Raw genomic sequence first — 27,258 nt, forward strand, 5'->3', positions numbered from 1 at the left:
TCGTAGAAGCAGTTCATCTAAGGGAGAACCTCAGAGTTGGATAATAATAACAATAGATAATGCGTAATTGACAAATAAGGTGTCCATGAACTGCATATAAGAATAGATGTGGTAAGATGGCCCCCACACCTCCCGATTAATTTGATCCTTCAGAAGTCATTCTAATATGATTATTTTGTGCTCAAAAAACATTACGGTTTACTATCAACAGTTGTGCTGCTTAATATTTTTGATGAAACTTTGATACCTTTTTATTTTCTAAGAATTTTTGATAAATAGAATGTTCAAACAAACAGCATTTATTTTAAATAGAAATCTTTTGTAACATTATAAATGTCTGTACTCTCACTTTTTATTAATTTAATGTGTCCTTGAATAACACACACACACACGCACACATGACTCACACCCTTCATTTGCACAGAATTTAATGCAGGGACTGACGGGGATTAAGTTTTTGCAGCAAAAAATCTGCACAGCTAAAACCACAGTACTGGATTTGACAGTTTTTCTTCCCAAACTCATATGTGGCATTAAAATGGGTTTAATTGTGTAAATAGTTGATTTATATATTTTTAAATGTATATTTGTTTTTGTTCAGCTAAAACTGGTTCGAGAGGGTGACAGCTGTGAAGGGTCTCTGCAGCGCCTCCTGCTGGAGGACTAGAGTCCTAACGGTGGAGCTTTGCATATGCTGATTTCCTTTGTCACCTTCATGTCAATGCATTGCGTCTTACTGTGGGACAGTCTCTTTTCATAGACAAGGCAGTAGAATATATACGTAAAGCCCTTTGTGTCTCATTGAATTTTACCTTTTGCTCCCTCTATAGCCATTGCTGTCATTATAAAATCAATGAGGAATGAGATTTCTTTCTTGTATGGATTTACCTCTGAAATACTTAGATTTAACAAATTTAGTAAATACAAATTCAATGTGACCAGTGTCACGACCGGCTCAAAGCTGTGACAAATGAGGAAGACATAGTCAGATTGGTAGGTTGCAACAAAGATATTTATTAATATAAATAGAAAACTTAAAGAAATCAACAGACCAAAACACTATTCCGTGAAACAAACGAATGGTCCAAGCGTCTGACAGAACCCAGTTAAACTAATCATAACATAAGAATAAACAAAGCAAACCAAACCGAGTTGAAACTTTATAGGGAAGGAACCGGTGTTCACAATTCCGTTGACGAGCCCTCCAACCACACCCACCAACCGGTCTTAGTGGAAGCAACGAGGGACTTATTATAGGAGAAATGCTGAACACTTAAATTAGTCCTTTCATTTTCAAGGTCCCAGAATGACTGAATACTGTTCGAACTCCCATCAAAGACTCTGTGATTAATGATTCTGTATTTTAACTGTGTGTGTGTGTGTGTGTGTGTGTGTGTGTGTGGTTCTAGACTTGGGTTTGATTTAACATTTGCTCTTGAGTCATGAATATTGCACTCTGAATTGAATTCATGAATTTGCCCAACTGACAGTGATGAGTAAGAGTGTGCATGTTAATATTTTTCAAGCAATAATTTATTATTATTATTATTATTTTTTTTTTTTTTCAGTTTGGTCATTTACAGATCATTCAATATTGATAAAACCACAAATATTTTTCAGTGAGCCATCATCATGTGAGCCTAACAATGAATAAATAACTGAAAATGTGTGACTGGCTCTAAACCATTCTCGGCCGAATCTCTTTTGCATTGATCTTCATGATGTTCTTGTACATTTCTGCCCCTCCTCCACAGAGAACCAAAACACTCCTAATGAGTCATACCAACTCTAATTAGTGTAATTGGGGTTAATGATGTTGACATTGAGCTGAATATTAAATATCCGAGTGGGTGTCCAAGTTCGTTATCTAATGGCTGAAAACACACACACACACACACACACACACACACACACAGAACCAAATGAGCAATGTAAACATAATGGACCCATTAGCTAAAAAAATAATAATAATCATTTCAGTGTAAAAATAAAAAATAACATTTTTTTTATAATATTATTGCGAAAGATAACACTGTGTATTCCATATACATGTGAAAGGTCAGTGGAAACCAACAAAAACCATGCCAGTCACCAGCCATTCAAGGAAAACTGCCCTTTTCAATTATACTTGTCAATGTAAAAGAGAACATAATAATATATCAATATAAAAATTAACAATAATACACTTTATTTATACACTGAGCTGTTCATATAATAGAGCTCATAGTGCTTCACAAATCAGAGTATGAAACAGAATTTAAAAAAATAAAAACGTAAATAAAATATTTTAAATACAAATTAATGAATTTTAATGAATTAAACTGAATTTTAAAAATGGTGTATTATATAATTTTCTTAATGTTAAATTTACGATGTTTGCATGAATTGAATATTTTATTCTCGTCTACCATAAATGCTTTATTTATTTTTACGTCGGTTTACACCACGCTATCACGATTACGTAAGAGCTCATAGAAATACAAATAGCCCCCCTCATGGTTTGTCCCTATTTGGAGTTACAATAACAGTACAGCCGCGCGCCCACGCACGCTATTTCTGCACGCGCCGATAGGTGGCGAGCTTGAGTCAGCTGTCAGCGCGCTCTCGCAGTCTATTTTGAAGGCAGGCGATTGGAGCACAGCGCGGGGGTGAGGACGCCCGCCGTCAGCATACACGTTATCCTACTCAACCATAAAACAGTAGTTTCAAGACATATCAGGCTTTTTTTGAACGCAAAAACGAGGTGAATAGCCCGGACGCTCTAGCTCGCTGAATCGATTATTAATTCTTAAAACGTGTCCGAGTTCGAGACGGGAAGACATGGCCACGACTACATGTACGCGCTTCACGGACGAATATCAGCTGTACGAGGAGCTGGGCAAGTGAGTATCACGAGGGTAACGGTTGTGCATGTGTGTAACTGTCCTGCATGAAGATTGCACGATGATATTTGGGCAGGGTTACCAAACTGACAGCAAGCGCGAGGTGGTGGTGCCCCGATAAACGTGTTGTGACAGAGGGACACACGCAAGTCCTGCCAAGATCCGCTGACCAGCACTCAGACCCTCTAAAATGATTTCAAAACAACCCACTTACCGCAGATGCAACAAAATATTGATTAGTGCAACGCCCCTCGAGCAAATATTCCATGATCATTAGATCTAAAACTAGAAATGCAAGAGCAAAATTTAGTGGCAGTTTGCTCTGGGCAGTATTTGACATTTCCACATAATCAACATCTTGGTGCTTTACTATAAATACTGTATTATGATATTGCGATGTCAAATTCTTGAACTAATCGTGCTGATTCAGAATCCTTAAAGGAATCGGTTGATCCTGTTCACAATCTGAACAATTTGTTCACGAATCTGACTGAATCGGTGCAAATGGTTCTAAAATGAACTCTGTTGTCTCTGCATTTGGAGTGAACTGATAGAACACTTGCAACTTGAGGCAAACTTTATTTCAGTAGCAGAAATATAAACAAATTAAAACGTACTGGAATTATGTTTCCGTCTTTACTGTATGACGGGTTGATTACAGATTCGAAAATTCCATTTGTGTAAAGTCTTTTCAACCAAGAGTTTTAATTGATTTAGAATTTTAGGATTGCAAATTAAATTTATATTTAGGCTATAAGTGACTCTGAGGTGGTGAGATATGACTATTTGAAATGTTTTTGAGCTTGTAAAATGTTATGCTGGAATTTCAGGGACCACGTGATGACGTGATTAAATCATGGCCTGAATCATTGAATCGTTATTTTGAATCGGTTCTTTGAAATTAACTGTTTGGAATGGACAATAGGAAAAAACGCTGCTAGTTTACCACGAGACGAGTCATAATGTGTACAAATATGACTTCCTTTAATCTGAGTCTGGATAGTCAGTGCTTTACATGCGTTTAAGTGCATAGTTATCTCTTTTCTCGTTCTCAGCCATCTCTTTTTTTTTTTTTTTTTAGAACTGGGATTGAATGTAGAGGTTATGCAATTCTCCCTGGGAATCAAGTATTACAGGAACAATGAGTGAATGCTGAGATAGAGAGGAAGAGGAAATGAACAGCAAGGATTTAGTGATGCTTTCACGGATCTGAAGGGGCAGCAGGGCAAAAGCATTTGATGAGGGTCTCATCATTCCTCAGGCCTGAGGTCTAGCAGAAAACAACATTCATATTGCGCACTGCTGCTCAAATCAGCAGAGATATTCTGAATTTGTGATATTATTGCACATGACCTCTGACGGCACATTATAGTACAGAATTGCATGTGACCTGTGTGTTTAGTTCTCTCTTCTACACTGTAGCTCCAGTCAATTGCGTTAATGCAGGGAAAGGTTGTTGTAGAGGAGGAACTGGCATCTTTGTGTCTCACACAAACACACACATACTTGCATTTGTGGTTTATGAAGACTCTACATAGGCATAATGGTTTCATACTGTACAAACTGTATTTTCTATCGCTCTACACCTAAAACCTACCCCTTTCAGAAAAATACTGCCAATTTTTAAATTTCATAAAACACTGTTTTGTATGGTTTTTTTTGTTTGTTTTTTTTTGTTTTTTTAAACCGTTTGTTTTACAGGGTTCCATGTCATTATACTCATTTGTGTCCTCGTAAACCATGTATACCAGTACACACACACAAACACACACACACACACACACACACATCCAGTTCTTATAAATCACTGTTATAGACACTTTAACTGGCCTGACAAAAACAGGCCCTATTGAAGAGCACTTACGGGTGACTGCGGTTTGTTAAATACTGCCTAGAGACGACCCCTGACACGATTGGCAGTGGTTTTGAGATTTTTGAAATATTTTTTTTAATGATGTCAGATTACTTTTTTTCTAAAGTATTTTTGATGCCACCAATGTATTTTCCACACTAACACAAGGGACGTATTAAAAAATTAAAGTAAGGGTCAATGGGGGTATCTGGCTGATTTACACACTATTAAAATTATGCACTTCAACTTTTAGTGTACATTCTAATAGACTCACATATAAGGCTGCAGGATGAATAGAATTATGAAATTGCGAAGGTCAGCAGTTACATTCAATGTATGTGCAGAACATTTCAGAGGGAAGCACAGCACTTTGTTCATTTACTCGCTAACAGTTGGTAGTTGCTCGGTTCACAGTAAATTTTGAAGGAAAAAAATCATAATGTAGAAGTAATGGGCTATTTTCCATCTTGTTTTGGATCCTCTCTGCAACAAATCCTATTTTTATGAGCGGGGCGCATTCAAGGCTCGCAAGTAAACGGCTGCTGCTATGGTTGGCAACAGTTTTGTTTCTTAAAATAACAGATGGATGCTGCTGTGACATACTCTGAAAACATTTGGCTTAAAAATGTATAAATACTCCATATAAATCAAACGGTATATATCAAATATATATAAAACAGTAGCCTTTATATAAAAAATATAAATGTTGCAATAGTTACGCTATTGTAACATTTCACATTTTTTAAATGTATTAGATTTAGTATTAATTAGTAATTTATTCATATTTTATTATTAATTCTTAATAATTGTTGCTATTATTAAAATTGCAATCACAATTATTATCAGAAAAATCGCAATTTGATTAATTTCCTCCCAATCATTCAGCCTTACCTACCTATATGAGTTTCAGCGTATTTGTGCAATACTGCCTATTTGGATTTTATTACAACCCATGTATGATAAAAATAAGAGATGCAAACTTCAGCTACATCAGTGTTTGCATTATTGCATAAATGTAGAATTTGCGAAAATGTTGTTTTAGGCCCAGTCGTCTTTCTTGCCATAAGATGTGAAAACCTATTAAACATGACAAACCTGCTCTGCTGTTTTATTCATATAACACAAACCCAGTTGAGTATAATTTATTAATACAGGCCACCAGATTTAGCTCTAGTTTTAGTGACGTTAGCCTTCACAGTTGAACAGCTACTTCTGCAAAAGAGTCCGACAGTGTGATCATGTGATGCAGGGACATTTGCGATGAATAAATATTCTGCTGTGTTTAACCTGGGGGGGGGGGGGTTAAACACACTGTTTTTTCCCTTCTGAAGTTTTAGAAACAAACACACGCTGCCAGGGTTTGAGGCAGTCTGTCTGGTGTTTTGAATTAGAATTTTCATACTACAGAAACTTCACTGTCAGCATGTAGAACTATTATGACTATGTTGCTATTATACTGTCAGGTCTACATGCTTAAAGTCTCAATCAATCTGTCTTTTATTCCAGGGGAGCGTTTTCAGTGGTGCGACGATGTGTGAAGTTGAGCACGGGCCAAGAATACGCCGCCAAAATTATCAACACGAAAAAACTCTCCGCCAGAGGTTAGTCAATTCCTGAACATGTTTTTCTTTTTCGGAACATTATAATGGATGGGTTTTAATTCTAGGAACAATTTTACAACTAATCTACAACGTGGTAAAACATTGTCCTTTAAAGTTGCAATGTCACCAAAGTATTCTTCTGTATTGTGACATACTTCTGAATGAAATGGATTATTGAAAAAGAAAAAAAAAATGTTTTAAGGGAATTTGGCTCTATCCATCAGTTATGGCATTTTGATTAAAAGGTACAAGGTCAAAAAAATCTTGAAAATATGAAATGTGCATGAATGAATAGTTCACAGTAAGATCTTTAAGATGCATTTAGAAAATGGATGATGAATTTCCAGCTTGTTCCATCTTCACTATGTGCAGTGATGGTAGATGGTAATAGTATGATTCTTTTATATGCAGTATGGTTCTCAAAAATGATAAGTTTCATGTATTGTTGTATTTACATCAAAGGATACTGTGATACCAGTAGGGTACCACTCTCAGAAATTCAGTTACAGAACATTCAAAGTAGACTCAAAGTTCTACAACATGCTGATAACTATATTTAAATCTGCTTCCATGGTTACTGTCAGTGCCAAAGGCAGATACAGACATCATGGTAATGAGACAGAAACTACACCAATGAAATGGCAGAAAGAGATTTTCAGTTTTTACGCCATCCCGCTGTTGAGGGGTGTGAATCTTTTTATGCCCTTTTGTCCTCCCTCCTGAAACTTGAAGCCAGCAATTGCTTTGCCAAAGTGTCATCCTCCTCATGTCCCTTCAGCTGTGTGGTCATTGTAGTGAGAACGTGTAATGTGGAGAACAAGCACTTGACATGTACTTGATTCCGCAGGCACTGAAAAACATTTTTAAAATAGGCCCAACAACCCTCTAAATACAGCTTGTGTGGAGAGACACAATGCTTTCTGATTTCTGGTCAGAGGAAATCAAATTAAGGTTGGGAATGTACTGTAGATTAGTAAAATAGATTAGTCTTTTAAGTGTTTACTTTTTTGATGCACACAAGACTGGTCATTATAAAACCTGTCAAGATTGTGTCCAGGTTGTATTTTCGTTTGTGTGTGTGTTTTTCACTTTGATGTGATGTCATATACACTACCATCCATAACGGTCAAGATGATTATTTTAAATGCTTTTGAATTCTCTCTCTCTCATTCATCATCTCTCATTTTTCTTTTTTTGTAGCTTTGTGTTATTGTACCATTTTGTCACAAAAAAGCAAGTATAGGATGATGAATGTTTACAGTGTAGAATTTGACATTTATTTGACAAAATATAGCGCTGTGTCGGGTCGTGTAGATTAGGAGGGACTGTCTTTAGGCTGAGAGTTACTCTGAGGAGAGAGAAACAATATGATCTGTCAAGAGGTTAGAAGGAGGGTGGGCATGAGAGAGGGAATGTGACCTAGATATACAGAAAGGGAATATGTGGGAGAGAAAGAGAGAGAGAGATAAGGAATCATCATGAATGACTGTTTGAAAGAAAGACATAAAGAGAGCTCTGACAGTGAAAGCACCTTTGGCACTTGGCAACTGTGTGTGTGTGTGTGTGTGTACGTGCATGCGTGCGTGCAAAAGAAGCAGAGAACAAGCATAGTTACATGCCTGGAGCACGGGACTCTCATCTGACCCAGAGAGATGGACATAACCCTGGAAAAACGAGCAAATAAGTTCATGAAATGTGAATTGTAGTAAGACCCATTAGAGTTGCGTCGTAGTAATAGTCTAGTAGTCTAACAATTGATTTGTCTACTGGTTTATTTTACACTAATTATTTTAGTTATTATTATATTTTAAGAATGCTGCAGTTTAGTTGTATGGTTTGTTGTGCACTTCGCCCTGTACAATCATCTCAAAAATAGTTGGGTACTTAAAGGGATACTCCACCCCAAAATGAAAATGTTGTCAATAATCACTTACCTTCATGTCGTTCCAAACCCGTAAAAGCTTCGTTCATCTTCGGAACACAAATTAAGGTATTTTGGATGAAAACCGGGAGGCTTGTGACGGTCTCATTCACTGACAAGTAAATTACACTGTCAAGGTCCAGAAAAGTATGAAAGACATCGTCAGAATAGTCCATCTCCCATCAGTGGTTCAGCCGCAACGGTATTAAGTGATGGGAATACTTTTTGTACGTGAAGAAATAAAAAACAAAGACTTTATTCAACAAAGCGTAAATGGATGTAGAAAATGTATTCTTGTGTCGCGGCTGACACAGAATCGTGTACGCAGTTTGCGTTCAGCAGGTGTTCTTTGAAATGGCACTGCGCTAATGGGGAGAGACACAGAGGAGACAAATTGTTGAATAAATCGTTATTTTTGTGTACTTTGCATATGGAAGGTATTATTTTTGCTTCATGAAATTAAGAAGGAAACACCCAGGGGAATCACTGCTAGATGTTGTTCATTTTGAAAATATCTAGTTTTTCCTTTTTTTTTTTTACTAGCAAGGCATGGTTTTAACCTTGAAGTTTATATTTTGTTTAGGAAATTAAGTGTGTAGTGGTTTATTAAAGGTATTATGTAAAAGTGGTATAGGAAGAGAGCTTCTGTGGGGAACTCATTAGCTCCACTGGAGCTCTATAGCTGGGTTGACAGTGTTTGGTGTTGGCGTTCTAGTGTTGCGACAGCTTCAGGAGTATGTGTACAACTCGGAGAATGCCCAGCAGCTGAGTTAAAGGTCAGTGCACATCAGCAACAGACAAAGGGGTGGGATTCCAGAGACATTTTTTTGTTGTTGTTGTTGTTAGCCAATCAAGAAGCCTATCTCTATGGTAGGGGATAGTAAGAGTAAGATAAGGCATTGCAAAGCCATTAAAGGAGTCCTATTATGCTCATTTACAAAGTCTTGATTTTGTTTTGGGGGTGTACTAGAACAGGCTGTCACACTAGGTGGTTTGATTAAAAAAAAAAAACATTATTTTTCACATTTTATATTATAACAATACCTCTCTCCCCAGTCTGGCATGAACGGCTCGAATAGTTCCTGTATCAAATGAAGGCCGGCCTTCTGACATACGATATGTGCTGTGATTGGTTAGCTGGACCAATGTATGTTGAGACTGGCACTACTTGACACCTGGTTGGGAAATGTCATGCTCCTTACCATAGCCGCCTGCAAGCTTCAGTGTAAATATTGAGTCAAAATCAAATCAATTTGAGTGCGATTTAAACCCGGATGATTACAAATTTGTCTGCCTTGGGAAAGCTAGAGTGTTTTCGACACTTAGTGACAAAACGTAGTGATATCACAAATCCCTGGAAAATATGCGTTGTAGTCCAAACGAGTTGTTTGTTGAAAAGGGATTTCTGTTAACAATAAAATACTGAATAAGGAAGGTGGAACATGATTAAATGAAGAAAAAAAGTAATTCTGAATCTGAACCGTGTAATTGGCTCTTCATATGAAACTCCCTATGTCACTGTGTGATGTATGCCGCGTTTCCACCGAAATTACCCAAACAAATGTACCAGTAACTTTTTTTATCGCAGGAAATCCCCCTTCCAGACCTGTTGCTTTCTGCGTTTCCACCACAGTCAAAATAACCATTTTCCTCACTTTATGTTTACAATAAGATGAAATTTGATATAAAAGAACACTGCCTCCTTTTGTTTTCATTTAAACATATTAATAGCTACAGAAATGTCGTTCAGAGAAATATGTAGACTAGGGCTGCATGATATTGGGAAAAAATGACATTGCGATATTTTATTTTTCTGCGATATATATTGTGATATGAAATCTAATAAAATTCTTACAAACAAAAATGGGGTGAGCACACTTACATTCTCATTTTAAATGATTTAAACATCAACACCATCATGTCAATTGATTAATATGCACGAGGGAGAGAGAGCAAGACAGCGCTCGTGTTGTTTGAAGATGGTGAGCGTGCGGCTCTCTCACTCGCGCTCTCTTGCTCTCTCTCTATCTCTCTCTCTCACGCACGCTCTCTCGCTCTTTCTTGCTCTCTATCTCTCTCTCACGCGCGCTCTCTCTCTTGATCTCTCTCTATCTCTCTATCACGCATGTTCTCTCTCACGCTCTCTTGCTCTCTCTATATCTCTCTCTCTCTGTCAAAACTTTCACTCTATGATAGTTTAGCTGTGCAATTAATCCGCAAATCACATTCGTCGAGGGCCGGGGAGCAGCTGGCCCGTACGGTTAATGAATAACGGATCAACTACGACAGCCTACATCGCACATCCTACATCGCGATATCGATGCTTAAACGACACATCGTGCAGCCCTAATTTAGGCCTGTATAGCCTGCGTTACAATGAAACGAAATATCATATAGAATAGTATTGCCTCTTTTTATCTTAATTTTAACATATTAATAGATTAATTGAATAAAGACCAAAGATTACCTGTTAGATTTGCCCAAAATTAATTATATTTTGTTTAGCGACTAAAGTCAGAAGGACTAGCCGAGTCGAGGCTGCTTTCGTTGGTAAACATGAGCACTGAGCTCCCACTGATCGTCTCCAAAATTGACAAAACAAATTTTTAAATATGTGCTGTCTTCAAAAATAAAACGAATATTTGAGTTTTACACAACTTTTTTTACCCCCAACTTTGTTTAGATCCTGGTTCCTGCGGTGGAAACCCCACCCGAGTACCAGCCCAAAGTCCCTAGTTCCTGGGTAAAGTTCCAGTGGTGGAAACATGGCTATAGTCAGAGGTGTAAAAAGTACTCAAACATTTTACCAAAAACATACTTGAGTAAAAGTAAAAAAATTACAACTTTAAATTGTATTCAAGTTTTAAAAAAGAAAATTACTTTTTTTTCTGACAGACATACAGAAGTTTGAATAAAGGGAGAAAACAAAACAAAATGCACTGGTCAAACATATATCTAGGGCAACAACAAAAACAATTCAAATGAAGCAAAGTGGAACACACAAAACAAAACAAACAAAACAGGGAATGGGATTAAAAGGAAACCCAATCCTTCCAACCCTCATGCCATCTCATATATATATATATATATATATATATATATATATATATATATATATATATATATATATATATATATATATATATATATATATATATATACCTTTCATTTATCAGATGAACAAAAACAAAGAGTTTTAGAAAAGAACATCTCCCTTCGTATAATGCAAGTGTATGGGGCATCCAAAAATGACACTTCAAAAACTACGTGAATATGAATATAAACTAAGTGAATATGACAGTAACTCATACAACCACTGTTGATGAATCAACATATTCTTATGCAAAATTATAGACATGTGTAAAAAAAAAAAAAAAAATTAAACTAATAAGATTTAAAGAGTGACTGTCTTATTACACTTTGTGTAGTTTCTGAAGTGGTCCTGTCCCCTTGCATTATATGGACTAAAAATCTTTTGGATGACATGAGAGTGAGTAAATGATGAGAGAATTTTCCTTTTTGGATGAACTATCCCTTTGAAAAGCAAAATGTGATGGAGCGGCTAGAAACATATTCCAGGCAGAATTCAATAATGTGTTGAATTAATGAGGAGAGTCATGGAATTAAAAAAATACAACATTAATGTTTTGAAAGGCCACTTTTTTGTGTTGTCTATTCAACATCACTGTCTAAAAGATAAATGAAACTTTTAATTGTTTATTTAGGGCATTTAGAGTTTTTCTAAACATAAACATCACTAAACATGAATTACAATTAATTTGATATACAATGTTCATTTAAACACTTTTTTTGAAGCTGTGTAATATTTAAAAAAAAAAAAAAAAAAACAATAACTCCCACAAAAATATTGAGTCTGTGTCTGTCATTAATGAAAGCTTTTTTTTTTTACTATTGTTTGTGTTGCTGTTGTATTTCGTTTTTCTGATACGTCTTGAGGCGTTATTTGTGCTGCTATCAGTTTGCGGAAACATTAGACGCCCTTCTAGAGCATGAATAATAAGCTTAAGACACATTTTGTCGCCCTCATCCATCTTGGGCTTGATGGGGTTTAATGCCATCTCTCTTAATTTTCTCTGTTGATTTTCAAGAAGGGAGCATTTATTCCGCTCTTATAGTAACTCATCATCATTTGCATCATCATCATTATTGTAATTAACAGCCTAATCGGTGCATTGTCTGTCGAGATGGGCTAGTTGAGTGCTCTTCAACAACCATGACCTATATTGAAAGGTTTGTTGATATATATATATATATATATATATATATATATATATATATATATATATATATATATATATATATATATATGAGACATATGGACAAATGAAGGGCTGAGATCAGGCCTGAGATGACTGATTAGAAGAAATATAGATTATATATTAGTAGGAGTGTAACAATATTCAAACGTAATAAAAACCTGCGATACATCACCCAAGATTACTGTTAAACATAATTGTATCTTTGCTCTATTGTGTTTATTTGTGCTGTTGCATCTAGTTTGATTATTAGGTGTTTTTTTGTTTTGTTTGTTTTTTACATTTTATTTGATTTGACCATAGTCCCCCCCCCCCCCCCCCCGAGCATAGCACACATACCGAACCATACCATACGGACCATGAGCATTCTGAACTGTTACACCCCTAGATATCAGCTTTGTTTTTTTACTGTCTGAACCTTAAATCTAATCTGCAGTAAAAGTGAAGGTGTGCATCTAAACATTGTGCTGAGTCTCTAACCATCCTCAATTCTGGGCCATACTGACCCTTTTATCAAGACTGAATGAGATCTAGGACGTTGATTTAGCGCAACTGTGACAAGCTTATAGTTTGTGATATCTACCTCCTTTTATGGTTTTGTGCCAAATGCTCAAGACTCGACACAGGAAATAGTGATGATGACATATTTAGAAAACATAATGGCATATCAGGTTGGTGATTATGTCATTACCAATGGAAACATGGCTTGTAAGTCTTTTTGAAATGCACACTTTATTCGTACCATGTCAAGTCAAAGATTTATTTCATTTTATTTTAATCAGTATTTATCAACATGTAGCTTCAACATCAAAATAAGTACAAAAAGAAGGTTTATCAATACCAATACCTAGGCAGTTTCTTTACAGCTGATATCACACCGTTCAGTGATTTATAATTTCTGCTTTTCTGTGTTTGACCCTCAGACCATCAGAAGCTTGAACGGGAAGCTCGAATCTGTCGTCTGCTGAAACACTCCAATATCGGTGAGCTTTACCTCCACCAATTAGAATCAGAGACATGTATATTATTAAACAGCATTTTAAGCATTTAAACTCTTAATGGGCTTTTGACAGTTTATTATTCTCATACTTTTATGTCAGGTGGATGTTGTGTGATTTTGTCGCTTCAGCCACAATAAAATCTAACTTCAATTCTCTGTTTTTTGTTTTAGTTCGTCTGCATGACAGTATATCAGAGGAGGGCTTCCACTACCTACTGTTTGATTTGTAAGTGTCAGTGCACTTCCTGTCAGAATGTTCCTCAGTTTCCTGTCATCAAATTAGCTTTGACGTGAGGAAGAGCGTAGCTTAAAATGGTTCATACTTCATGTTATGTGCCTCCTGAAGCCTTTTATCAACATTCTGATTTTCAGCACTGTTAAATGGATAGTTCACGTCACTGAACACTGAAAGATCGTTAAAGGAGCACTGCAGCTGAATGATTGTATTTATGATATAGGACACATGCACAAATTGTTATTGATCATAATAAGTTTTAATTGCTGATTCATTTTACAATATAGCTGTTAATTTTACAATAAAGTTTATATGTATTTTGTGCACTGGTTATGAAGACCAGTGATCAAATTGGCTAGAAAATACTATTAATTTGCCTGTTTATACACGGTGAAAGGCTTGCATGGAAAAACTGGCTTTCATGTGGCAGCACAAGTGTGATAAAATACACTGAAAAAGCATAAATTCCACACCTAAAATGCATCTAATCACTGAAGTTCTATTTGGTTTGTTCTTAATTTTGCTGTACTATACTAGAATAAAGCTTATACAGTATCTTTGACAGAAAGTATGGGTGATAAAATTGGCCAAGACATTTGTTTTTTTATTTTGATTGATTGGACATACATCCCATCGTAAATAGTTTTTTTTTAAGTAGGAAATTACCAAGAGGACTTTAAAACATCTAGCTGTCATTCAGGCTGCTGTTTTCTGATGAAAGTGGATAATAACTAGTGGCTGTCAAGCTCCAAAAATGTCAAACAAAGTGGTACATGTGACACATTTTCTGTTGTGTCATTCAGTATTATTTATATGCTATTAGAGTATTTGAATTGAGTTATTATTATATTTTCAGTTTTTGTTTTAAGTGCTTTTGTCAAGTTTATTCGTTTTTATTAATTTTTCCATTTGGTTTAAAAATGTATAATTACTTTTTTTTTTTTCAGTTTAAGAATTTTTCATATTTTAAATTTTTTTTTTACATTTTATTTTAAAATATATTTTATTTCAGCTTTATTTAAATGACTGTAAGCTATTTTTAATAGCTTATTTTTGTAAACCATAATAACACTGGAGTGCTGTATTCAAAGTCTTCAAAAGCTTGATGAATTTATTAAAAAAACAAATTCTCAAACCATCCTTTTAAGAATATATGGGCTTCATAAGTGATCATTTTTAAGAACTGAACTAAACCATGTTGATAATAAGTAGTGTATTATATTTTAGGAAGAAAAGTTATCATCAAATAGGCAACAAAAAAAGTGCCTCCCCGATGGCATGCCTTCTTTGTGAATCTTAAAAACCTTCCACTTGGTTTTCACAGTTCTAGCTTTCTGGAGATTTTTTACATTGGATTCTCGTCTCCATGGAAACTAAGCTTGAAGAAGGGATGTGCACTAGAACAGGAATTGTGTTTGAATTAGCAAATAGCCAGGCTGAACTTCCTGTGTTTTAGGGTGACTGGAGGTGAACTGTTTGAAGACATTGTAGCCAGAGAGTACTACAGTGAAGCAGATGCCAGGTAAGAATGCTTCTCTTAATGCTTTCCTTTTCTCTGTGCCTCTCTTCTGCCCTTTCTTCTCCTCTCTTATTGGCCCTAGCTCGTTACACCCATCTCCACCAAATACACATTGCCTTTGAGTTTGTTTTGCATTTGGAGATGTTGTTTGAAGCAGCATCTCCCATAGTGCAATACACAGATCTTGCTCGTTACCCATCACACTCAAGGACGACAGAACTGGTCACTAACATTGTTTGAGAAACTGAACTGTATCCTGTTGTGTATAGTTTAGGTGCTTTGTGTAACGATATAAAGTTCTAGAGTGTTGCTGTTGTGTCTTTTGTCTCTCTGTCTCTGTCTCTCAAATGTCTTCTCGTGTTTTTTCTACTGATCTATCTCCGTCCTTTCATCATGCATTATGTCTGTCTCCCTCTCATACACACACTCGCACAAACAAACACAGACACAGCCCTTCTGCAGGCAATTTTTTTGGCTTTCCTGTACAGATCACTTTCCACATTGTGTGAGTGTGTTCTTGACACCAGGGTTTGCAGTATGTAGTTGAAGGTGTTAGTCCTGAGCATTATCACCTTTGAGGTCCAGCCCATATATGCAGTTTCACATAATGACTAACGCTGACTTCCTTGCGTACATCGTGTGGGTGTGTGTAACACATTCATTTTGACCATCTCACTTGTGGGTTTTTTTGACCCAGTGCTTGTTCCATGGTATTGTTCATGTTGGGAGGCGTAGTTTAGTAGATAAAGGTCTGACCTGCTTACTGAAAGTTAGAGATGAGACGGTCAATATACTGTCACTATTTTGCCCTTGACATTTAATCAAAAAAATTTTTTAGGTTAGTGTATTTGTGCCATTTAAATTAATAAGCTATATATATATATATATATATATATATATATATATATATATATATATATATATATATATATATATATATATATATATATATACAGTACAGACAAAAGTTTGGACACACCTTCTCATTCAAAGAGTTTTCCTTATTTTCATGACTATGAAAATTGTAGATTCACACTGAAGGCATCAAAACTATGAATTAACATGTGGAATTAGATATGGAATTATATACATAACAAAAAAGTGTGAAACAACTGAAAATATGTCATATTGTAGGTTCTTCAAAGTAGCCACCTTTTGCTTTGATTACTGCTTTGCACACTCTTGGCATCTTTCAGAAATCATTCTAATATGTATATTTGATGCTCAATAAATATTTCTTATTAATATCAATTTTGTAAACCTTTTTGCTCCTAATATTTTTGTGGAAGACAATACATTTTTTCAGGATTCTTTGATGAATGGAAGGTTTCTAAGAAAAGCATAACCATTCATTTGAAATAATTTTTTGTAACAATGTAAAATATTTATTGTCATTTTTGATCAATTTAATCCATTCTTACAAAAAAAAAAAAAAAAAAAAATCCATATACGAATTTTAAATTGTTTGTTTATTGAGCTACTTTATAAATTATATATATATATAAACTTTAATAAAAGTATAATACGTAAATTAAGGATTCATGATATTGGATGTTTGCTGATATCCGATATGCTGATATTTTTCAAATAATTTTGGCCAATACTGATATATTTCCTTTTTGTTTGGAATTTGTTTGTAGAAACAGTCTCTCCTTTGCAGAAATTATAAGCAAAATATTTTTAATGTTGGTTATGTTTTTAACAAGAATTTATTTGTTAGAATTAAATTAACAATAATGAAGGTTTTTTAACAGTACATTTGAAGCTTTGAAAATAACTATAGCCTAAATAAATCAACATAGATAAAATAACTGCTGATAGTGAGCTATGATGTCAGATTGCTCTTTCAATAGGACAAAATGTCTCACCTTTTAATAGTCAATCATATTTACAGTACAAACCTTGTCAGTGAACTATGAGGGCAAAAAAACACAACAGAAACAAAATAATCGTTCATTAATCGTATTCGAGGTAAAATGTTCAATTAATTGAGGTTTTGATTTTAGGCCATAATCGTCCAGCTCTATTAAGATATTTAAACCACAGTTACAGAGCAACACCACCTTGATCTGTCAAAACTATTAAAGCTGAGTGGTGTGTTCTCATGACCCAGCTGTTAGTTACAACTTTGCCCTTTAGCAGGCGCTCCGTTAAAGTGTAGTTTATGCTCTTATAATGCACTCGCATGATGCTTTTACACTGTAATTACTGCAATTACATTAAGTATATTGCACAGGGGCTCTTATAGTTGGTATATATAAAGCACACGGTGGCCTCTTGAGATGAAATTATAGGCTGATAACTGTGTCTGGTTGAATCAAGTGCTAGCTTGTAGCTTCCGTTCCCTAGATATCCTTGTTAAATAAAGTGCAGGTTATCACAGCACAATTGTGAGTGTGAACATTATCTTACGTAACTTACATTTCAGATACAACAACAATAATAATAATAATAATAATAATAATAGTAATAATGATTTTATTTTATAATTATTCTTATTGTTATTAATGCATTTTAAACATTATTATTATTATTATTATTATTTTATGAAACGTGCACGTAAAATTATCAAGTAAAATTATTATTACTTTTCATATACCGCTTTATACAGATAACATTTTTTATTTAAATATAATTTGTTACGGGAAAACAATAAAATAATAATAGTAAAAAAAAATCTATCTTTAGGAAGTTATATTAAAAACATTTATAGCCTGGATACTCTGTAAGTTGCTTTGGATAAAAGTGTCTGCTAAATGCATAAATGTAAATGTAAAGTTCAAATGTGACTGAGAAATCAAATATTTGTGTGTTTCTTTTGTAGAAATAGATGCAGGGAAACATATCAGCTTCTTCTCTTTTGTTCGTCTCCTGCTGTCCTGCTTCCAGGCACCTGCTGCTCTTCTCTCTTTCCCTTCTTTCCTTCTCTGTTCTTCTTTCTTTCACTCTAAATGTCCCTCTTCTTGTGAAGCCCTGCAGCCTTGCGCTGCCCCCTGCCTCCTCAGAGAGAGGGAGAAACTAGGGCTCCAATTAACACAAGTAATTAGGGCTTTATCTTTCTCCCCTCCTCCCATTCTCCACCTGTCTCTCTCTTTTTCTGTCTGCCTTCTCTTTTATTCAGATATTTTAGCTCTCTCCGTCTGTGTGTGATAGTGTCACTGACACCTTCTCCACTGTGTTGCGGCTCTTGTTGTTGGATGTGTGACAGAAACAGGGTATGACGCTATTTTGTATTTAAGTGTATTTAAGTGCAACTTATAACATCCAAGTGAAAGATATAACACCAATATGCCAGAAAAAAAAACAAAAAAAACAGAATAACGGAGTTAGAAAAAGGATCACCTCCTGCTAAAAATGACTTGTAAACTCAATCAGGTATAGCTAATCACCTTCTCAATGTCACACAAAGCCATTTGACTTTCATCTGTGATCAGCTGTGGTCATTCTGATTAACTCTGCATGAAAAGAGCTTTCCTGGAGCATTTTAGTTCTTGGTAATACAACTGAAACAATCAACAATGGGTGGCAAAGCACTATTAGAAAATATTTATAAAACTTTTTTTTTTAAATAAATAAATCACAATATTTCTTTCATGTTTTAATTTTAAAATCAAATCCCCTTTATTTACCAAAAATAAAATGTTTACATTTCATAAATTAAAAGACAAATTAAATTTGGGTGAAACTTGTTTACTATTTTTCATAATTATATAACTTGTAGAAAGCTTTAAACACAATTGTAAATAAGTATAAAGAATGGCATTGGTTTTATTTTTAACGTTAAAACGTTTTTTTTTTTTTAATTAGCATATTTTTGTGTTTTGCTTTGGTACCAAAATTGGTAGCGAGAACCGTGGATTTCCACTGGTATCGGTACCGAATACTGAAATTTTGGTACCATGACAACACTAGTAGAGACAAATTGCAAACAATCTGTAATTAAGGTGTTTTACTAGAAATGTTAAAAGTACTAGCGCAGGTAGACAAAAACAAACATATCAGTTATTAAACTTGTGAGAAAGTTTGTATTTTTGTCTCACTGGATAGTGGAGTCAGCTATTATGTTTTGGTCAGGCATATACAGTATATATATACTTTAGGGCTGCACGATGTGTCGTTTAAGCATCAATATCGCGATGTACGAATCCACTATAGTCACATCGCAGGATGTGCGATGTAGGCTGTCGTAGTTGATCCGTTATTCATTAACCGTACGTACGGGCCAGCTGCTCCCCGGCCCTTGACGAATGTGATTCGTGGATTAATTGCACAGCTTAACCATCATAGAGTGAAAGTTTATCATTGACAGGGCTGAAAACCACATCCAAGTTTAACAGGGCAGAGAGAGCGCTCGCGCGCGAGAGAGAGACAGAGAGAGAGTGCGCTCGAGAGAGACAGAGAGAGCATGAGAGAGAGAGACAGAGAGAGAGCGAGCAGTCTTCAAACAACACGAGCGCTGTCTTGCTCTCTCTCCCTCGCGCATATTAATCAAATGACACGATGGTGTAGATGTTTAAAGCATTTAAAATGAGAATGTAAGTGTGCTCACCCCATTTTTGTTTGTAAGAAAAAATATCGCAATATATATCGCAGAAAAATCAAATATCGCAATTTCATTTTTTCAATATCGTGTAGACTATATATATATATATATATATGTGTGTGTGTGTGTATATATATATATGTATATATATATATGTATATATATATATATATATATATATATATATATATATATATATATATATATATATATATATATGTGTGTATATATATATGTATATATATATATATATATATGTGTATATATACACACACACTACCAATTAAATGAATGGAGTCAGTAAGATTTTTTTATTGTGAGCATTTTATTCATCAAAGAATCCTGAAAAAATGTATCGGTTTCCAAAATATTAAACAGCATAGCAAGCAAGTTTCTTGAGCAATATCAACAGCATATTTTTTGATTCCTGAAGGATCATGTTATGTTGACTTGAGTAATGATGCTGAAAATTCAGCTTTGCCATCACAGGAATAGATTACATTTTTAAATATATGGAAACAGAAAATGGTTATTTTAAATTATAATAACATTTCACAATAACATTTTTATTGTATTTTGAAATAAACCCTTGGTGAGCATTAAATACTTATTTCAAAAACATCTTTGACCCTGAACCTTTGAACAATATTACGTAATATATAAAACATATCGTTATAAATATTGTATGAGACAGAATGCCCTTCAAAGACACTGTATGTATGTATGTATGTATATAATATAGTAAATCTCCCCACACCAGCATTTATATATATAAATACACAAACACACACACACACACACACGCTCACATCCTACAGATTTAAAACTCACACATACACACACACACAGATCTACTTACTACACCTGTTCTTCCCCACCTCACCTCCCCTCTCTTACGGTCTTTCCTTCTCTCTCTGATGTTGTTCTTATTGTTGACAGTTGTGTGTTTCATGTCTAAATGGTTCTGTCTCTTCACCTCCAACATTCACTTTCCTCTCTCCTTTTAATTCCTCCCTCCATCTCCCTCTTTTCCCAATCCTGTATGCGTCACTCCTCCCATCCCTTGTGTATCGATTCAACCTTGTTTTTTCTTATCATATCCATTGCTTTTGTTCAATGCACTGCCATCACTCCATCAATCGTTTGATTCCACTCTATCCATCCTCACGTCTCCACCTTCACCTCTCATTCCCTTCCTCCCTCTCTCCCTTCCCCTCTTCTTTTTCTTTTCTTCCGTTTTGTCTTCACAGTCACTGTATCCATCAGATTCTAGACAGTGTCCATCATATTCACCAACATGACATAGTGCACAGGGACCTGAAGGTCAGTATGTAGCTCACACACTGCCTGTAAATGGCCTGTCTGTTTGCCCCTGCTTGCTCTTGTCTGTGTGTCTGTTGCTGTAGCCTGTCTGTCTTGTCTGTCCATCTGTGTTTGGCATCATGGGCTTCTCCTAATCCATTGACTGCCATCCCAAAATTCCCAAATCCTTACATCCTGCGCTTGATGCGGTCATGCAGAAGATCAGAACTCGTTGATATTTTTGCTTGTGAGGTTTTTCTTTTTCTTTTTTTTATTGCTCCCTCAACTATTAGAGATAATCCACTCAAAACTGAAACGTTTGTCATTATTTACTCATCCTCATCTTGTTACAAGCCTGTATGTATTTTTGCATGTCCACAGAAGACAGTTAGCCGAATAGGTTTGGTATGACATAAGGGTGAGTAAATGATAAGAACTATGCCTCATATTATATTTCAATGAATATTTAGGCTAAAGTATTATCATGTTTTTTTTGTATAAACATCCTTGAATTACTATAAGTTAAAGTGTTCGCTAGTATGTACCATGTTTTCTTTGTCAAAAACACTGGACAAACAGTTTTTAGATGTAGTTGAGCCCTATTTTAAAGATTTAATTAAATTTTAATAAATTTTAATCAAAAGCATGAATGAACTTGAACAACTTTTAATAATGTGTCTTTTTATTGATTTTTTACAATAATATGGCCCTATGAAATGTTTTATTTTTTCCAGAAATTGTGGTCTGTTTGAATTTTTCTGGATTCCGTGCTTTATGATTGCAAATTTTTTAGGAAAAATGGTGGTTATCAAATAAATGCATACAATTTTATCAGTTTAATTAATCTTTTAGATATAATGAATTTTGAACAATTTGTTAAATTTTTTGTGTGCTGCACAACAATGGTTAAGACAAATTGTATAATGTTACGTAATATTCCTTAAAACAAAGATCAGTTTCAGTACAGTGTATCAACAGTATTATGAACGGCCAATCATTCTTATTTCAAACAATAGTAGGTTTTACTGTCTTTACACAGATACAGTATTTGTAGATTTGTAATTTTACTTCTTGCTAAAGTTAGTGGATAAATTGCTTATTTACATACCCTTATGAAGCGTGGAAGAAGAGACTTGAATACTGTAATATTTAGTGATGTTAGTACAGGGAATATAGCTAATATTAGAGAAGGCAGCACAGTGAGTTCCAGTATGTCATTTTTGTACATGTTAATGTCCACACACAGCAGTTCTTTCAAGTGGAGTTTTTGTGCTGAAACACATTGACACTTCCTGTCTCACCTCTACACATACACACAAAATCACACAGTCATACACACATCTTCGCTTGCAGACCAGCCATGATCAGCAGCTGACACTGGGGGAGGTGTGAAGAAACACACATGCACACACTGTGATGAATGCACAAAACATTACATGTTTTTAAATATATAAATATCCCTATATGCATTCATGCATTTAAAGGCAGGATAAACCGACAGATTCACTCTCAGAAATGGGTTTATTCAGAAATGTCTTGCGCTTGCCGTGACCATATGTCATTCTTTGTGGTGTTTTAATGGTAGACATTTACAGCCCTGAACTTTACTGCCATGCCTTAACTTTACACATATGCATGTAGTATAGCTCATGTAGTGCACACTACGCATGGATAATAATAATCATGGCTATAACTCTATCTAGGCAGCACAGTCCCAATCAGTAATGTCTAAACGAGATTAGATTGCTTTAGACTAGATTGCTTTAATTCGTTTTATGTCAGTCTAATACTGTAGACTGTTTTGCCTTTTAAGGGCAGATGAGAATGACACAATCATCTTCCAGTATGTGTGAAAGACATATTTTGCTGATTAAAATGGTTTTAATTTTAATTAAATGCAGCCTTTTAAATTTGCAGTTTATTAAGGATAAACGAGTCAGCAAAATGACCAGTTAATGCTAATTGTAATTACTAAATTGATTTCAAGATTGACAGTGTCAGATGCAAAGCTTAAGTCCAAGAAAAAATCTAAACATTGATCCTGTGCATATTAGTCTTACAAACGCTTTTATGTCTTCAAATAGCACAATGTCAAACACGATATCGCCTAGCTTGTCAGTGAACTACGGCTCTGTGTAGTGAATGCCGCTCAAACTGAAAGCAGGTGATGATGATTTACTACTAATCACTGGACCAGCTTTACTGACGAGATGCGCATGAAAATCAATGCGATTCCTTTCACAGCCCTAAGTCAGTCTGCCAAATCTATTACATCTTAATATAGGAGTTTTCTTAAATTATAATAGTCTATATGATCTAATTTTGCTTCTTGCAAGAATGTTATTTAGGTGAAAGGCATTTGATCTGTTCAGAATAAAACTTTAAATTATTTATTCAAATGAAATTATTGCCTACACTACAGTTCAAAAGTTTGGGTCATATTTAATAAAATTGTTTTTGAAAAGTCTCTGATATTCACCAAAGCAGCATTAAAAACAGTAATATTGTGAAACTGTTTTCTATTTTTATATATATTTAAAATATAATTTATTCATGTGATGGCAAAGCTGAAAATTCAGCGGCCTTTACTCCAGTCATCAGTGTCACATGATCCTTCAGAAATCATTCTGATTTGTTACTTAAGAAAAAAAGAAAACAGTTGTGTTTTTTTTTTTTTTTCGAAACCATGATAAGAGTTTTTCAGGTTTCCTCGATGAATGAAACGTTTAAAAGAGCTCCATTTATTTGAAATGGAAATCTTTCGTAACATTATAAATGTCTTTACTGTCACTTTTTTTGTATTAACTTCTTTCTCAAGAAAATCTGACTGACCTTTTGAATGGTAGTGTAAGTCAGTTTGTAGCTTTAAAGATTTCAATACAGCAAATGTCATTCACAGTTACACCATATCACATGTCCTACACACACACACACACACACACACACACACTGCTCTCTCACTTCAGCATGCAAACCCTCTTACTGTTCACCCTCCATGTGCTGTGTGATTGTAGAGCAGCTACAACACCCCCAATCTTTTTCTTCCAGCACCGACTGATTTGACTCATGGGATATGCTGTATATTGGAATAGCTTTGACCTAGAGAACCATTTACAGCATTAATTGATTTACACAATTGATGTCTTCTTTTCCTTTACCACCAACCTCAGTCACCCTCAGTGTATTATCACTAGGGTTTCGGATCTGGGTTTGGGCTGTTAAATAGCGAAATCATCTTTCATCCTGGTGTAGGCTGTACCTGTGCATAGCAACATTCAGGGGTCTCTTGGCAACCAGCTCATATGCGTGCATGCACGTGTCGCTGCTATCCTACACTCCTTAACACGCACTCAAACCGCAATCACATTACACTCCCATGACACTATATTTATCAAAGAGTTGCATAGATATACAGCTGTGTTACTCTGTATGGTTTACTTCAAGGTTTAATTTCTAAAACGCTATTTTACTGCCCTAGGGAGGAGAAGAGTAGAGCTGCAAGCAGCAATTAGCAGAATCAAGCTGCCATTTATTTAACAGCCGCTAGATTTTTCAGCAGTCACTACTCCAGTTTTCAGTGTCACATAATCCTTCAGAAATCATCCTAAAATACTGATTTGGTGCTCAAGAAACATTTCTTATTATTATCAAAGTTGACAACAGTTGTGTGGCATATTGTTGTGGAAACCATGCTAAGTTTTTCTGATTCTTTGAAAAAAAGTAAAAACGGATATTTATTTAAAATTAGAAATCTTTTGTAACAATGTGCAAGACTTCACTGTCACTTGTTTAAATCCCTGCTTAAATATTAGTATTAAGTTATTTTAGTTTTTGTAACTAATAATTAGCATTTTTGGCTTTTTAGTTGATCTCAGATCCATTTTCTTGCCTTCAAGAAAAAAATATGCTTCCTTGAGGCTTATTATTATTATTTTTATTATTAAACTGAAGTTTAAAGCGGTTCATACTTAATAATAGGCCAGTTAATAAGCTATAGGAAACTAACACAGGATTCGTAAATATTTGAATCTATGATCTGTTTACCACTTTTACACTGAATCATAACAACATTACTGTATCCACCAAAAAAAAGTATTTTGCTACCTCTTATATTTATAGTAATTTTTAAGTCCTACATATGTTGGCATAAGAAAATAAAAGTAAATTCTCAAAAGACGCAAAGCATTGCCTCCATTATAATAATGTTTATATTGTACCCAAATTTAAATAGATCACAATTGAATCAATTTATATTAAACAAATTTTTTATTTCTGAGGGGATGTTTTGCTTTCAAACTCTTAGGGCCCTATTTTAATGATCTAAACGCAAAGTGTGAAGCGCAAAAAACTTTGGACCGAAAAACGGTTGTCCCTATTCTCGTAATGAGTAATGGGTGTTTTTTGTGCATAACGGGCAATAAACCAATCAGAGTCTCATCTTCCATTGCCTTTAAGAGCCAGTTGCGCTCGTGCCATGACGGATTTGCTATTTACACGGCGGAATTTGGCAAGCGCAAAGACAGAACATATTATTTTATTAGCCTACAAAAAATTCTTATATATTGCAATCCTTTAATTTTTAATATTTGGCATGTTTGTGTGCTGCTGTGCGTCCCTGTGTATAATAAGCAGCGTGTACGCTCTTTAAATAACAGAAAAAACATTTTCAGCTCCTTAAAATAGCAATGCACCTGAACACACCTCTTTTTTAGACCAGCACGCCCATGGGTGCACAAATGGTGCAAATGCATTTGCTTATTAAATGACGTGGCGCTGGATGGGAAAATGCAAACAGCGCCGGACTGAAACTAGCAAACACACTTGCGCTGCGCCTCCACCTGCAGTTTTGCAACTGTTTTTTATTATCATTATTATTATTTCAGTTATTGTGTGCTTATATTTAGCTACATGGAGGCAAGGTTGAGTCTAGAGAAAGATACCCTTCCCCTTCCCTTTTACATTTTACCTGCCCCAAATACCCATCACCCCTGGCCTGTGCACGGGACTGTAGCGCTGCTCAAACTAACCTACGCCCCCTGCTGTTTGCATGCAGTCACTGCATCCAGCAGATCCTGGAGGCGGTGCTTCACTGCCATCAAATGGGCGTGGTGCACAGAGACCTGAAGGTAAGTGACAATTGTGATGTGTGTGAACTTGTGGTATGTGCTCATAAACTTGCTATGTGGAAATCTTGTGCCTACTACTGTGTAGATTAAAGGGCACATGACATAATTGCTGATAGGGAAACTCTTGGTCTCCCTTCGATAAATGGGTGGAAAAAAATATTTAGAAAATGGCAGGAGGTCAGTCCGATTTCACACAGTGATAGTGCATTGGCATACATGCTTGAGTGTTGCAGTGTTTGACCATTGCTGGTAATAAATTCACTTTCATGAATGTTCAGGTAAGGACTGCGCTAATTGGACTGACTTAGAAGAGCTACATTTAATTTTAGTTTATTGATCAAGACAAATGTCTCTTTTGCACTTCAAAATGTTCCCACTAAAATGAATCCCCTGCAAATTATATCAATAATAATATAAATAAATATAGACCCAAATTGAATGAACTAATGACAATGTAACTCTTATCTAAGATTGGCTTTTATTGACCAGAGAAGTCAGTGTGACATCAGGGTCCCCAGTCCCAGACCAGTCCTCATGTCCAGGTTTGAGTGCACTGCAATGCCATTATGAACGCATCCCTTCGTGACCTTTGACTTTTCTAAATGCAGTGAGCTTCGGGGGAAAGGTGTTGTTCCTAGACATAATCAACTAATCTCACGTTACCTGGCAATGTTTTGCAGTCGGATTACCAGTGCAAACTGGCCAGATATTAGCCTAGGATGCTTATCGTAACTGGCACAAAAAAATGTATGACTGCTGGTGAACACCGCTTCAGAATTTATGCTGCATGTTTATGTATGCATGTATAAGTGGTTTGATTGTGACTTGGATCTGTGATGTCACTTTATAAATACACATTTATCTGCAGCTTTTCTTCAATATGCACAGATCCGGTTACACTTTATATTATGTACTTTTATTGACATGTTGACTCCGTAAAGAGCATGTGCAAAATAATATGAGATGTATATCAATAAATCAGGTGCTTTAATCTGATTTA

The 27,258-nt window shown here is 35.3% G+C and overlaps 1 protein-coding gene across 1 annotated transcript; it reads left to right on the forward strand.

The window, feature by feature from the left end:
* The first annotated feature begins 2,595 nt into the window (after positions 1–2,595).
* Positions 2,596–26,276, forward strand: LOC113075354 (calcium/calmodulin-dependent protein kinase type II subunit gamma-like). Its single transcript, XM_026248058.1, has 7 exons — positions 2,596–2,882; positions 6,241–6,335; positions 13,457–13,516; positions 13,705–13,759; positions 15,225–15,290; positions 21,081–21,153; positions 26,186–26,276. Exons 1-7 carry the CDS (start codon positions 2,821–2,823, stop codon positions 26,264–26,266), a joined length of 492 nt encoding a protein of 163 aa, XP_026103843.1. The 5' UTR covers positions 2,596–2,820; the 3' UTR covers positions 26,267–26,276.
* Positions 26,277–27,258: the final 982 nt, after the last annotated feature.

Source organism: Carassius auratus, unplaced genomic scaffold, assembly GCF_003368295.1.
Source record: "Carassius auratus strain Wakin unplaced genomic scaffold, ASM336829v1 scaf_tig00016892, whole genome shotgun sequence".
Lineage (NCBI taxonomy): Eukaryota > Metazoa > Chordata > Actinopteri > Cypriniformes > Cyprinidae > Carassius > Carassius auratus.